This window comes from Nansenia antarctica (assembly GCF_963989245.1).
Source record: "Nansenia antarctica genome assembly, chromosome: 6".
NCBI classification, from domain to species: Eukaryota; Metazoa; Chordata; class Actinopteri; order Argentiniformes; family Microstomatidae; genus Nansenia; species Nansenia antarctica.
The window spans coordinates 16667374-16679549 of NC_137676.1; the positions used below are offsets into that span (position 1 = coordinate 16667374).

The 12176-nt window shown below is 45.2% G+C and overlaps 1 protein-coding gene across 1 annotated transcript in view; it reads right to left on the bottom strand.

Annotated features, from left to right (window-relative positions):
- Nucleotides 1-12176, bottom strand: part of fbxw12 (F-box and WD repeat domain containing 12) — a gene marked incomplete at both ends in the record, with an annotated part of 33477 nt that overhangs the window by 11150 nt on the left and 10151 nt on the right. Inside the window, one exon of the mRNA XM_080534256.1 lies at nucleotides 96-144. Within this exon, the coding sequence (XP_080390382.1) occupies nucleotides 96-144 (49 nt within the window). The remainder of the gene's footprint in view (nucleotides 1-95; nucleotides 145-12176) is intronic.

The window sequence follows — 12176 nt, forward strand, 5'->3', positions numbered from 1 at the left end:
GTTTGATGAACAAGAACAGCGTCTAGCAAAATCAGATTTATGAGAGGGCCCCCAGAAATGGAGCCTAGCCTCAGACATGAGATAAGATTTCTTACAATGGGCAGCTTGTAAGTTTGTGCTTCAGCAAAGGGCACGGGGTTGGAGCTGGGGAATTCACAGAACAGAACAGAATGTATAGGACAGAATATACAGAGTGTCCTCTTTAAAACAGTTATAATATTATAACATTATGAAAACATCGTTCAACTCTAACAGTAAAAGAGGTAGAAAATCACACAGCTTACCACATTTGAAATCCCGTCCACTGATGTGATGTCACCTCATGAGAGTGATGTGATTGAGAAATATGGTTTTCTTTTATAAGGGACATTAACACAGCATAACAGGGTGGACAGTGATCGCAGGGACAAGCAATATTGTATGCAAAACCTTAATGTTTTGTACAAAATATTTTAAAAAATTGATAAAAACTATATTTGATTTCAATAGATATTGATCAGGAAAATGAAATAATAATAACATTTGGAAATGTATAAGACAGTGGAGGTGATTATGGACTTCCGGAAAAGGCCCAAACTCACTCTCCACTGGTCACCAATAACTCCCCTATCACAATAATGGATGAATTACAAGTTTCTGGGCACTACCATCTCCAACAAACTAAAATGGGATAACAACATCACCCATCTAGTTAAAAAAGGCCAGCAGCGCTTGTTCTTCCTCCGTCGGCTGAAGAGACTCCACATCAGTCGTCACATCCTGGTCCAGTTCTACAGGGCCGTCATAGAGAACATCCTAACATCTTCCATCACTGTCTGGTACGACTCTGCGTCTGCCCGATCCAAGGCCAAGCTACAAAGAGTCGTACGGACAGCTGAGCGGATCATCGGCTGCCCCCTGCCTCCCATCACAGACCTCCATAGCTCCAGATCACTGAAGAGAGCACGCAAGATTGTGGCTGTCCCCTCACATCCAGCTCACAGCTTGTTTGAACTACTCCCTTCTGGACAGCGGTACAGGGCCACCAGGTCAAAAAAATCACGACACTTGAACAGTTTTTTCCCCAAAGCCACAGCCCTTCTCAATAACTCCTGATCATTGCACCTTGCACTTTACATGATCTTGCACTAAGTTGTACAGTATATTTATTCACTCATATTGGTACTGTATATTTTGTCTTCAGTATTGTTGTATTGTCGTCTTGCTGTTGTATGTACTGTAGCCTGTTCAGCATGGTAGACTACCAAGCAGAGGTGTCAAGTAACGAAGTACAAATACTTCGTTACCTTACTTAAATAGACATTTTGGGTATCTATACTTTACTGGAGTAATTATTTTTCACCCGACTTTTTACTTCTACTCCTTACATTTTCACGCAATTATCTGTACTTTCTACTGCTTACATTTTAAAAATAGCCTCGTTACTCCTATTTCATTTCAACTTGTTTTCATTACAGCTTTTCATCGTTAAAAAAAACACACACAAAAAAAAACTATCCAGATAAGTCGCGCCATCCGGATAGAGTGAATTTGATTGTGGTTGGATGAGAAGTATAAACATTATACCATTCCGACACCCTATTGGTTTGTACGAGATGCATTCCATCTGCTGCACATGACACAAATCACACTCCAGCAAGGAAAGCAGATGTATGTAGCCAAAGATGTCCGTGACCGTGCCAGAGACTCAAAATAACAGCGAAATTTCCCAACCAAGAACCAGCATCAACCAGGTTGATAGCCAGGAAGATCAGCCAACCCTTCTCCATCCCTGGCCGTACCTGGAAGAATTTTTTGAAATGGTTGGATGCAAAAACAACTCCTTTCGAATGCGCTGCAAGCTCTGCGCACCCAAGTACCACGAGCTAATGGCCTTCAAAAACTCACCGTCTAATTTGAAAAAGCATATTGAGGTAAGCTGAAAGTTTGTTATTATCAGTCGACATTTTGTAGTAACCTAGTAACGTACTAATGGTAAATTTGCAATGTTTGCTATGGCTAAGAACATGCCATGGTTTGCTTGCTAGCAGTAGGCTATGATTCAATGTTTCATTTGTAATCCTTCATGTGTTGAGGTCGGAGTTTTACCGTGTTTGTTGCTGTAAAGAGTTAATTATGATCCCACGGGAGAAGAAATGTGCGCGGTGTGTGCCATTAACAATAATGTTACTTTTCAGTCATGCCAGCAGCTGCTTGCTAAAACAGCTTTAAGTGGCAATATTCTGGTCTGCTCAACATAATTGCATAGACCAGTGAAACTGCTCCCTAACTTGTAGTCTGACCTCCATTCATGAACTTCCAGCGTGACATTTAATACAGCGGAAGTCCTAGATAGTCTCAGCTTGTGGTTTGAGAGAAATAATATGAATCTCAATCTGTGCCTGTGCATTCATTTTCTCCACAGAAGAAACACCCCACTCGTCTAGAGAGGTACAAGCAACTTTCTTCAACAGCCCTCAAAAGGAAGTCATCCACTGAAGGTTCTTTGGCCCCACCCTCCAAACAAACCAAGCTGTGGGAGGCTCGAAGAGTGTCCCAGGCAAGTGTGGATGAAGTAGTCCTCAAATTCATTGTCCAAGGCTTGCACCCACCACACATTGTTCAGCAACAGGGCTTCATTGAGCTTGTGCAACATCTTCAGCCAAATACAAATGTCATGACGCGTAATACTGTTGTTAACAAAGTCACAAAGGCCTCTGTTGAAATGAAAAGAAAACTGAAAGCTGCCCTTAGTGAAATTGAGTTCATAGCAACAACAACAGACTGCTGGACGGCACACCGTCGCGGTTTCATTGGTGTCACTGCGCACTGGTTTAACCCCCAGACCATGCAGAGATCCTGTGCTGCCCTGGCATGCAAGCAACTTAAAGGGTCACATACCTTTTCTGCCCTGGCTGGTGCCCTAAATGATATTCACACAGAATTCAATGTCAGAGAGAAGATCGTTCGCACTACAACTGACAACGGATCAAACTTCCTGAAAGCCTTCAGAGTTTATGGGCAGACTGACGAGAACAACAATGCTGAACCTGTAGGAGAGGGTGATGGAGAAGAGGATGATGGTGGCCAAAATGATGATAACGATGAAGAAGAGGAAAGCCTTGAGGGTGTTGAATTTGTTGATGCCGGAGCCCTGTTGGAAGAAGATGACTACTTAGAATACCAGCTACCCAAGCACCATCGCTGCGCCTGCCACCTCCTCAATTTAGTGTCCACAGTTGATGCTTCAAAAGCAGAGGTCAACCCACTGTACAAGCGCGTGTCAAGGTCCACATTTGCCAAATGCTCTAGCCTGTGGAATAAAAGTTCAAGATCAACCACCGCATCTGAAGTAATTGAAGACCACTGCAAACTCCAACTCGTAAGGCCTGTTGCTACAAGGTGGAATTCACTCTTCTCAGCCGTAGAAAGAATAGTGAGAATAATGAGGTTAATTTTGTTGGTTATGAATCAAAGAATCAATTCTGAGTTTAAGACGATTTAATTAAAGTACAAAATACAAGATATGAGAGCTGGATTCTGGTCTGCTGGTCGGCTGGGGTGAATAAGAGAGCGCTCTCCCCCCCTGTCTTGTCCTTTTGTATCCCCTTTTCTTATGCACATATCTACCAGTGATCCTATCACAGTCACCTAGATGCCTGCCCTATCACCTTCCCTAGAGATGACCAAGGGGGGAGAGGCCAGAGTGTGTGTGTGTGTGTGCTTACAAGCGGTCCCAACCCCCAGAAGTCTCTGTTGGTCATCTGGTTGCCATAAAACCTCCATTGTTAGAGGGCATCATGCCCTTGCATGCCCTGGTATGTGTGTGTGTTTAAAATATACCACATATTCTAAACGACCATAAAACAAAAACAAAAACACAAAACCCCACATACTGCAACTAAGAAACCAAAGAAAAAAATTAAAAAATAAACAACAACAGACAGAAAAACTACACCAACACACAACACAAGAAACATAATAACACAGACCAACCCAGCACCAGTACCAGCAACCAAAAATATAATATAAACCAAATACAAAACAATCAACAATAAAAAAGAATCCTAAAAATAACAATACAAATTAATCTAAACACAGTACATCATACACATTTCAACACAAAAACTTCCAACGACCGACGTCTTCTTGTTTCTTGCACCTTCAGGGTCAGAGGTTACTAGTACTTGAACCCAGTTGGAGAACAACCTTTACCGCTGTCTCAGATTGATGACCTTTCCTAGTCAGGAGCTTTTTCTTCGTTGCGCTAGGAACAGAACTTCTTTCCTATCTTTGCATAACCACCACATCACTTCTCAACCGACATCAATCACATACGATATAGAAATAAACAAACAATACACAAATAATGACATTCAGTTATCATAACACATAATTCCCCAACAGTAAGCACAGGACAAAGGGAATGCATTAATGCATAGATCTTCACCTCAGGTGAGGACTAGTCTTCTGAAAAGTTCATCAACGTGGACTGAGTGACTGATTTTCCAAAAACAGTCAATGAGGCCCTGTCTCCTAAGAAAGTCAAAAATCATGTCGGCTATAATAGGTGCTCCTATCTTAGCAAAATAAGTTTCCCATGCCCCTAAGACCGTTTCCAGCCATGCTATCATCTGCTGTCCATTCCCGTCATTCCCTTTGATCTGCTGCTTCACTACCCTATGCATAGTCTTTAATCTCTTCCTAACTGGTCGTCGTCCGTCAGTGTCATTCAGGTTCAGGCAGTTGTCTGGTCCCCTCCCACGCTGATCAAGGTCTGGGGAGTCGCCCTCAGCATCATCTGAAGCATGATGCAGGCATTCGCCAGCATCCCCAGTAGCACAGGTGTCCAAGCTTTGGACACTCCCAGGCTGGACCTCCAGACTGTCAACACTCTCGGCTTCGTTGGTTTCTGGTTCATTGGCATCTGGACAGCTTTCCACTGTCCCCTCGGTTTCAGGCATTGCCGGTAATGTCACTGGCTGTAACACTGGCATTGCCACTGGCTCTGGCAACATCACAGCATCTCGTCGTAGCTCCTCCTTCTCAGGTTCTCTGGGAACCTCGGCACCTGTTGGCACAACATCCTGCCTACTCTGTACATCCACCCCCCTGTCCACCACCCGTGGCCCAATTGGGGTAGGGATATGCCCGGACACCACTGGTGTACCCACTCTGATGTTGTTTCTCCAACATACCCCACATTGACCTAAAGCATGGTCAATCTGTTCCATCAAATATGGACTCCAAAACCCATATTCCTTGGTGATCTTGCGTCTTACCTCCCCCCTAGCCACATGTGCTAATCCATGAGCTTCCCGTATTAACATGCCTAATAAATCTGAGGGTGCTACAACCAACCCCTCATGATTCCTCCACAGACCTGTGTCATCCTGACTTGCCCCCCTTGCTAGCCAAACGTTCTTGTCTAATGTAGTTGCTCTGCTCTGTAACATCAATAAATCCTCAAGTGTGACCATGCCCTGTAATTGTACTTCATGTGCGACCAGAAGAACTTTACCTGCCTTGTCTGCTCCTGTGATAGCTTTGGCTGCATCATCTGCAGCCCTGTTACCTTGTGTGACATGTGATGAGTCAGAGCTGTGTGCGGCACACTTCACTATGGCTAATTCCTTTGGCTTCATCATGGCTTGTAACAGCTTCATGATCTGTGCGTGGTGCTGTATAGGCGTACCATCAGTTCTCTTAAAACCCCGCCCCCTCCATACAGCTCCATTAAAATGACAAACATTATGTGCATAGGCAGAGTCGGTGTACACTGTCACTCTCCGTCCGGTTCCCAAGTTGCATGCTTCTGTGAGGGCAATCAACTCAGCCAACTGAGCTGAGCAAGGCTGAGGAACTGCCTCAGCCTGTTCCACAATAAACTTTGAATTCTGTGCTTTAACTAAGGAATACCCAGCGCACAAAGTTTCTCCTACCCGGTAACAAGACCCATCAACCCAATATTCTATATCAGCTCCCTTTAAAGGCAAAGCTTGTAGGTCTGTTCTATGCTTAATCACTCTGGCTGTCGATGGAATCTGAGCACCGGATGGCACCGTCACCTGACAGCCGTCAGGTGTGCATTTTACTGTACAGTTCAATTGGCATAGAGCATCTCTCCCTAGCAGCCCTGTTGGCGTGTGTTCTGACACAAGTATTGACAGAGTTGCTCTCTGTCCCTTGTACTCTAAGTCTACAAGCTCAGTTGTAGGAATCAGCTGTTTAATTCCCTCAAATCCGATTGTCTTCACATATTCTCCAGACATAGGAAGGTGCGTGGCGTCTTCAGGCTTCTTTGTCACCACCAGCTGGCACCTCCCACTCGGATCTTCCGGGCACCCCTATAGGCCAGCTGCTGGGTCTCCGTAGAGGTTCATCACTCCTGGAGCAGGTGTAGCAGGAGGCCAATATCCTCCTCCTTGGCTCCCCCCTGCGCCCCCTTGGGGCCTGTTGTAGCAGGTACAGGCTAGATGTCCATTCTGGCCGCATTGGTAACATGGTCCTAGAATCTTCCTCCCTGCTGCTGTCCATCCCCCTGGTGGTGGTCCTTGGCCAGGCTGTGTGTATGGCTGGTATGGAACCGCTTGCACCCCTGGTGGCCCTTGTGGGTATGGATACCCCCCTTGTGGCCCCTGTGGGTATGACTGGGGAGGGACAGTTTGCAGTGGCTGTTGCTGTGGCTGAGATGGGACCTGTAGAGCTATAGCCTGCACTCCCTCTATGTTCCTCTTGCTTTCAGTCAATTGCACATGAGTCAATATTCTGAGTGACTCTTCGTCTTGTGTCTTCTGTATCTGAATATTCTTTCGATATAACTCAACTTGATGAGCTACGTGGTCTATATAAACAGCTTTGTTCATGTGTCGTAGCCCCACCACTTCTGCTAGCTTATCCTTGACTGGGGTAGGAAGACCTTCTTGAATTTTTTCCCTGATTATGGATTTTTCTAAGGGGTTATCTTCAGCGTCCTTCCCTGTCACACTTCTCCATTGAGAGTGCACACGGGCAACAAAACCCCTGGGATTCTCATCTCCCCCCAGTGGCTTCACAATGATATTGTCTGGGTGAATGTGAGTAGGGTAAGTCTCTCTGATTGCCTTCCACAGCCTGCCTCTGTTTGCTGCGAAGAGCTCTGGGTCATAGACTGATGTGTTGATATATTTATGAAGTCCTGCCTTCATCAATATTTCCTGCATTGTATCCAATCCTGCAATAAAAGCTAAGAGTCTTTTCAGGTCTCCCATCGCTGCTTGCGTTCCTGTCAGTCTCACGTCCACCTCAGTAGTCCACGGGTGGCCACCATCTTCCAGGACTGGGAGCTTTTCTATCACTTCAGACAGATCTGTATGATTCCAAGGATGATATTCCATCTTGTTACCCCGAATCAGCACTGGACAGTTCTTTAATGTATTTGATGACATTTGATGACAATCTTCCTCTTCCTCCCTTTCTCGTTGCTCCTTCAGCCGTCTGTGGTGTCTTTCTTCCTCTCTTTCCGCTTTCTCCCGGCGTCTTCTCCCACCTTTCTTTTCGGCTGTGGCTATCATCTTCCTGACCTGAGCGTTGTAGCCTCCATCTGCATTGTCGTCATCACTTGAGTCTTCACTGCCATCTTCGCTGTCATCTTCCTCGTCACTCTTGTCCTCCCCTTTTCCCCTTGGCTCTTCTTCTTGGAATTGTCCTCCAGTGCCTTAGCATATGGAGGGGGACTGGAGACTGGAGACATGTGTGAGAATGGAATGTTCAATTTCTCTTCCAGTGCTTTGGCTAACTCATCTGTTTCTTTCGGTTCCATCTGAGCTGTTTTCTCATTCCAAGCTGATGCTAATTTCTGCCCCTCTACCTTAAATAGCTCTAAAATAGCTAACTCTAACCTGCGTTTTTCTGATCTATTCTTTGCCTTTTTCTGGTTTGCTTTATAGGTTTTAATAAGTACCTCTAAAGTTGCAATAACTCGTAAGTCGAAGGTGCCCTCTTTCGGCCACGGCTGTTCAATGTCTGCCCAACGACTATTCCATTTCGTTGACATTTGGCTAATTACCTTAACAAGAGGATTCATTTTTTCTACTATAGCCATAGGGGATAAAGTAGCCAATATTCCACTATGTTCACTAATATCTTTTAACATCTTAGTTGAAGCTGCCCCCATCTTAAGCTGATTGATTTCTACTGCTCAATATGCTGAAAATATTCTATAAGGTGTACTTTTCTTACAACCCACCTCCTTATTGCCTTGTTTGCTAAACAAATGCTAGTCCAATTTAACTGTATTAACTGTCCACACAGAACCCTACAACTCAGAATAACAGATTTGCCTCTTGTGTATGTCAGTGCAGTATTAACTTAAATCTAATCTCTGTGTAAGTACTTTATACTTAAATGTTTTTCCTAATTGTTTATGAATATATGTCACTTAATTGCTCATTCAATACTAATTATATTTCAGGTCAACTTACTTATTAAACTACAAAGGCTGGTCACACCCTAAGTATTCACTGATCTACAAAAACCTTCTACTGCTTAATTATCAATACAAACTATTCTGCTATTCCTAATCAAAAGCGGTGGACATGACCTAACTACAATAAAAATGTAAATTACAAATATTAATTACAACCTGTAAATAAATCAACTGTTAAGTGAAAGGAATGAATGATTAGTTAGAATTATTATACCTGTGGAGTCAATTATCTGTTATCAAATTATCAAACAAAAGAATGATTATTCAGAATGGTTTTTCATTAGATTGTCACAGACATTTGATCAAACCTGTGGAATCAATCAATTGTTTTGTGAAACAGACAATGAATGATCTGAATTATTATTCTAACCAATTAGTAATTAATTAAATTAATTAAAGTAATGTAATACTGAACAGTCATTTACAAACATCAATCTATGCATCAACCTTTTAGATTCTTTCACCAACATTCTGCAAGCAGGCACAGAGCCGTTTTATTGGGTGTCATAAATCCTTCTGTGCTGGAGGCAGCCAACAGCTGTCTCACAGAACGACTCTCTTTGAATCTTACCTAAAACTCACAATCTATCTTTTACTTTTAACAAACAATGCTTAAGCTTTCGTGATTCTGCGATCACAACTTTATCACAAAATGAAAATGAAAGAAAGGGTTTGAAAGTGAACTCCGCGCTCACTGCTGTGTGTGAAAATGAATGCGCATGCGCGCGTCTCCGTGTGTGTAATGTTTGCACATGCGCGCACTTCTACTAGGGGCTCGTGAATGAATTCTAACAAATATCTTTAAACTACTTTAAATACCCCGATGATCAATGCACTATCTTTCTATCTTTATATTACTACAGTCTATGTGAATGGATTTAACCTTATCTTATGAGATGAGTAATGTAATCAATCAAATTCAGCTTCCCTGCGTGTCTGTATGTTTGAATCAATGTGTGTACGAGCCCTGACGCTCGTGTGTGTGAGCGCGCGTCTATTTGAAAACGAACAGGAGAGAAAGGGAGGGGGAGGGGTATTACAAGTCTTTGTCCTATCTCTGGGGAAAACCGCTCCTGTCGGATTAATCTTACACCATATATTTTGCTTTCACAAACAATAATGTTATTTTCCACGACACAACAATTTCAAGATTATCTTTCAATGCAGTTAAACTATTAGTTACCAAACTAAATCTCATTCAAATACTCATACAATGTATATGCTTTTTCCACTGTTTCTCTTCCAAGAGAAGTCTAGGCCTGTGTGTGTCCGCGTGTGTGTCTTTCCTCAAGGACAAAGAGCAATGGCGTCTAAGACACACTCTTAGGCCACAGTTCTGAAGATTTGATTTCTTAATCTACTACAATAATGCTCTTTCTTACAAAATAGACTTCACAGTCCAATTACACTTTATAATTTTACACAGACACACACGATATTCCATAATACCATACAAACACTCAAATCCCATTTCCTTACCATCAAACACTATATTTACAAAAAACGGACTTCAAAGTCCGGCTCTCAACCCCAGCTTAAAGATTATGAAAGGTTTGTGTAACCAGGGAGTAGCTGAAAAGGACTGTATAATTTAGGAAGGGGCTGGTTATCTAACTAATGGAGCTAAATAGGCAGTATAGGAGGATACAGGCAGGGGGCGCCAGCAAACCGTTAGACTAGCAGTTACTATCGTTAGCAGTAGCATGGGAACTAGCATTAGCATTAGCCTTGTAATTAGCATTAGCATACAAACAACTAACACACGGTAACGGTATCACATATGAACAACACATTTATTATACATGACTGATGTATCCATCCCCAAATATACATTCCCTCCCGGCCGGCCACACACACACTCAATCACTCACTGATAGTCTCTGGCCTGAACAGGCTGATAGTCCAGGGCTGTGGTGCGCGTTGAGGCCTGGTTGAATGGCATGTGCGTCGATGAAGTTAGCCGACGAAAGGGGGGGTGACGTAGCAACGCGGAGGGAAAGGGCCGTCTTCGTGGTCCACAACGAGGTGAAGGGCCCAAGTCCGGTGGTCCGCGTCGAAGCTCCGCTGGAGTCAGTGTTCGGTCGCAGTCCGCTCGTGGAGGCGACGATTATGTCCAGCTGGCGTCTCGCTTGGTCCAACGTTGAACAGCCGGCTGCTGGCAAGGCGGTCCAACGGGAACACAACTAAACGGGCTACAGTGGTACACTCAATAATCGCTTTCCTGGCGTCCTCAGCTTCTGCACGGTGTGCGTCGTACTGAATCCGCCATCTTACATTGACTTCGCGTTACTCTCTCTCTCATTTGGTCTCTCTCGTTCTGATGCTCATCCCACACTGACTCGCGGACTACTTCCGTTTCTTATATATACACCACCGAACGTAGCATCCGGGTCACGGACACACCCCGGATATACTACGTCATCAAACATATGCATAAACATTACAATAATAATACATATACCTTCATAAAACGTACAGAATAGTATAGAAAATAACAAAGGAAATACCAGGGGCAAAATAGGGCTGGTTTGGGGAAACTAAAACTGGCACTAAACTGTGGGCCTTCACAACAGCCGCCCCATGAAACCCTCGGTTTCAGTTAACTAAGAAGGCACACTGGCTAGGCTGCTCTAGCAGCGTGAGGTAGGAGGTGATAGTGTCCTTGGTAATCTGAGGGAGCTCAATCAGGCGTGCCACAGGTCGGGTGTAAGTGCGACCACCAACGTCCACGATGGCCGTCCGCACCCTTCCATCCGGACCCGGCAGGACCTTGGTCACTCTGCCTGTCTGCCAGGCGGCGCGTGGAAGGGACTGGTCGATCACCAGTACCACGGCACCTTCGGACAAGTTGTCTCTCTCCCTCGTCCACTTCTGCCTGACTTGCAGGGTCGGCAGGTAGTGCAGTATGAACTGCTTCCAGAACTGGTCCGCGAGCACCTGGCTGTGCCTCCACCATCTTCTTCCGGTGAGCTCTGCAGGGTCGTAGACTACCTGAGGCAGTGCAGAGTCTCGCCGCCCCATCAGCAAGAAGTTAGGCGTGATGGGATCCAGATCTGCTACATCACTGGAGGTATAGCCTAGGGGCCGGGAGTTCAAGATGCCCTCAATCTCTGCTAGTACAGTCTGGAGCACCTCATCGGTAGGCACCTTCTGTCCGAGAATGGTACGTAGGACGTTCTTTACTGAGCGAATCTCCCGCTCCCAGGCTCCCCCGAAGTGTGGAGCATTTGGGGGGTTGAACTCAAACTTCACTTGCTGGGAGGCGAGTCTGTCACGGGCCTCCTCAGTCATCGCAGCGTAGCTCGCCCTCAGCTCGGCCTCACCACCGACGAAGTTGGTGCCTCTGTCCGACCGGAGGGTCTTAGGGGTCCCTCGCCTGGAGGTGAACCTCTTGAAGGACATGAGGAAGCTGTCGCTTGTGAGCTGGTGCAGAACTTCCAGGTGCATTGCTCTCGTCGTCAGGCACGTGTAGATGATGCCCCACCGCTTTTCGGAGGCTCGCCGGTTTCGGACTAGGAGTGGCCCGAAACAGTCGACCCCAGTAGAGTGGAACGGAGCCTGTCTCAGTCGCAGCCGGTCCTCGGGCAGATCGGACATCATGGGCTGCGGCGGCGTGGCTCGCCACCTCTGGCAGTCCGAGCAGGACCTTTGATATCTCCGTACCGCCTCCCGTCCATGGAGTATCCAGAATCTCCGTCGTACCTCCGCGAAGACACGCTCTCCACCCGCG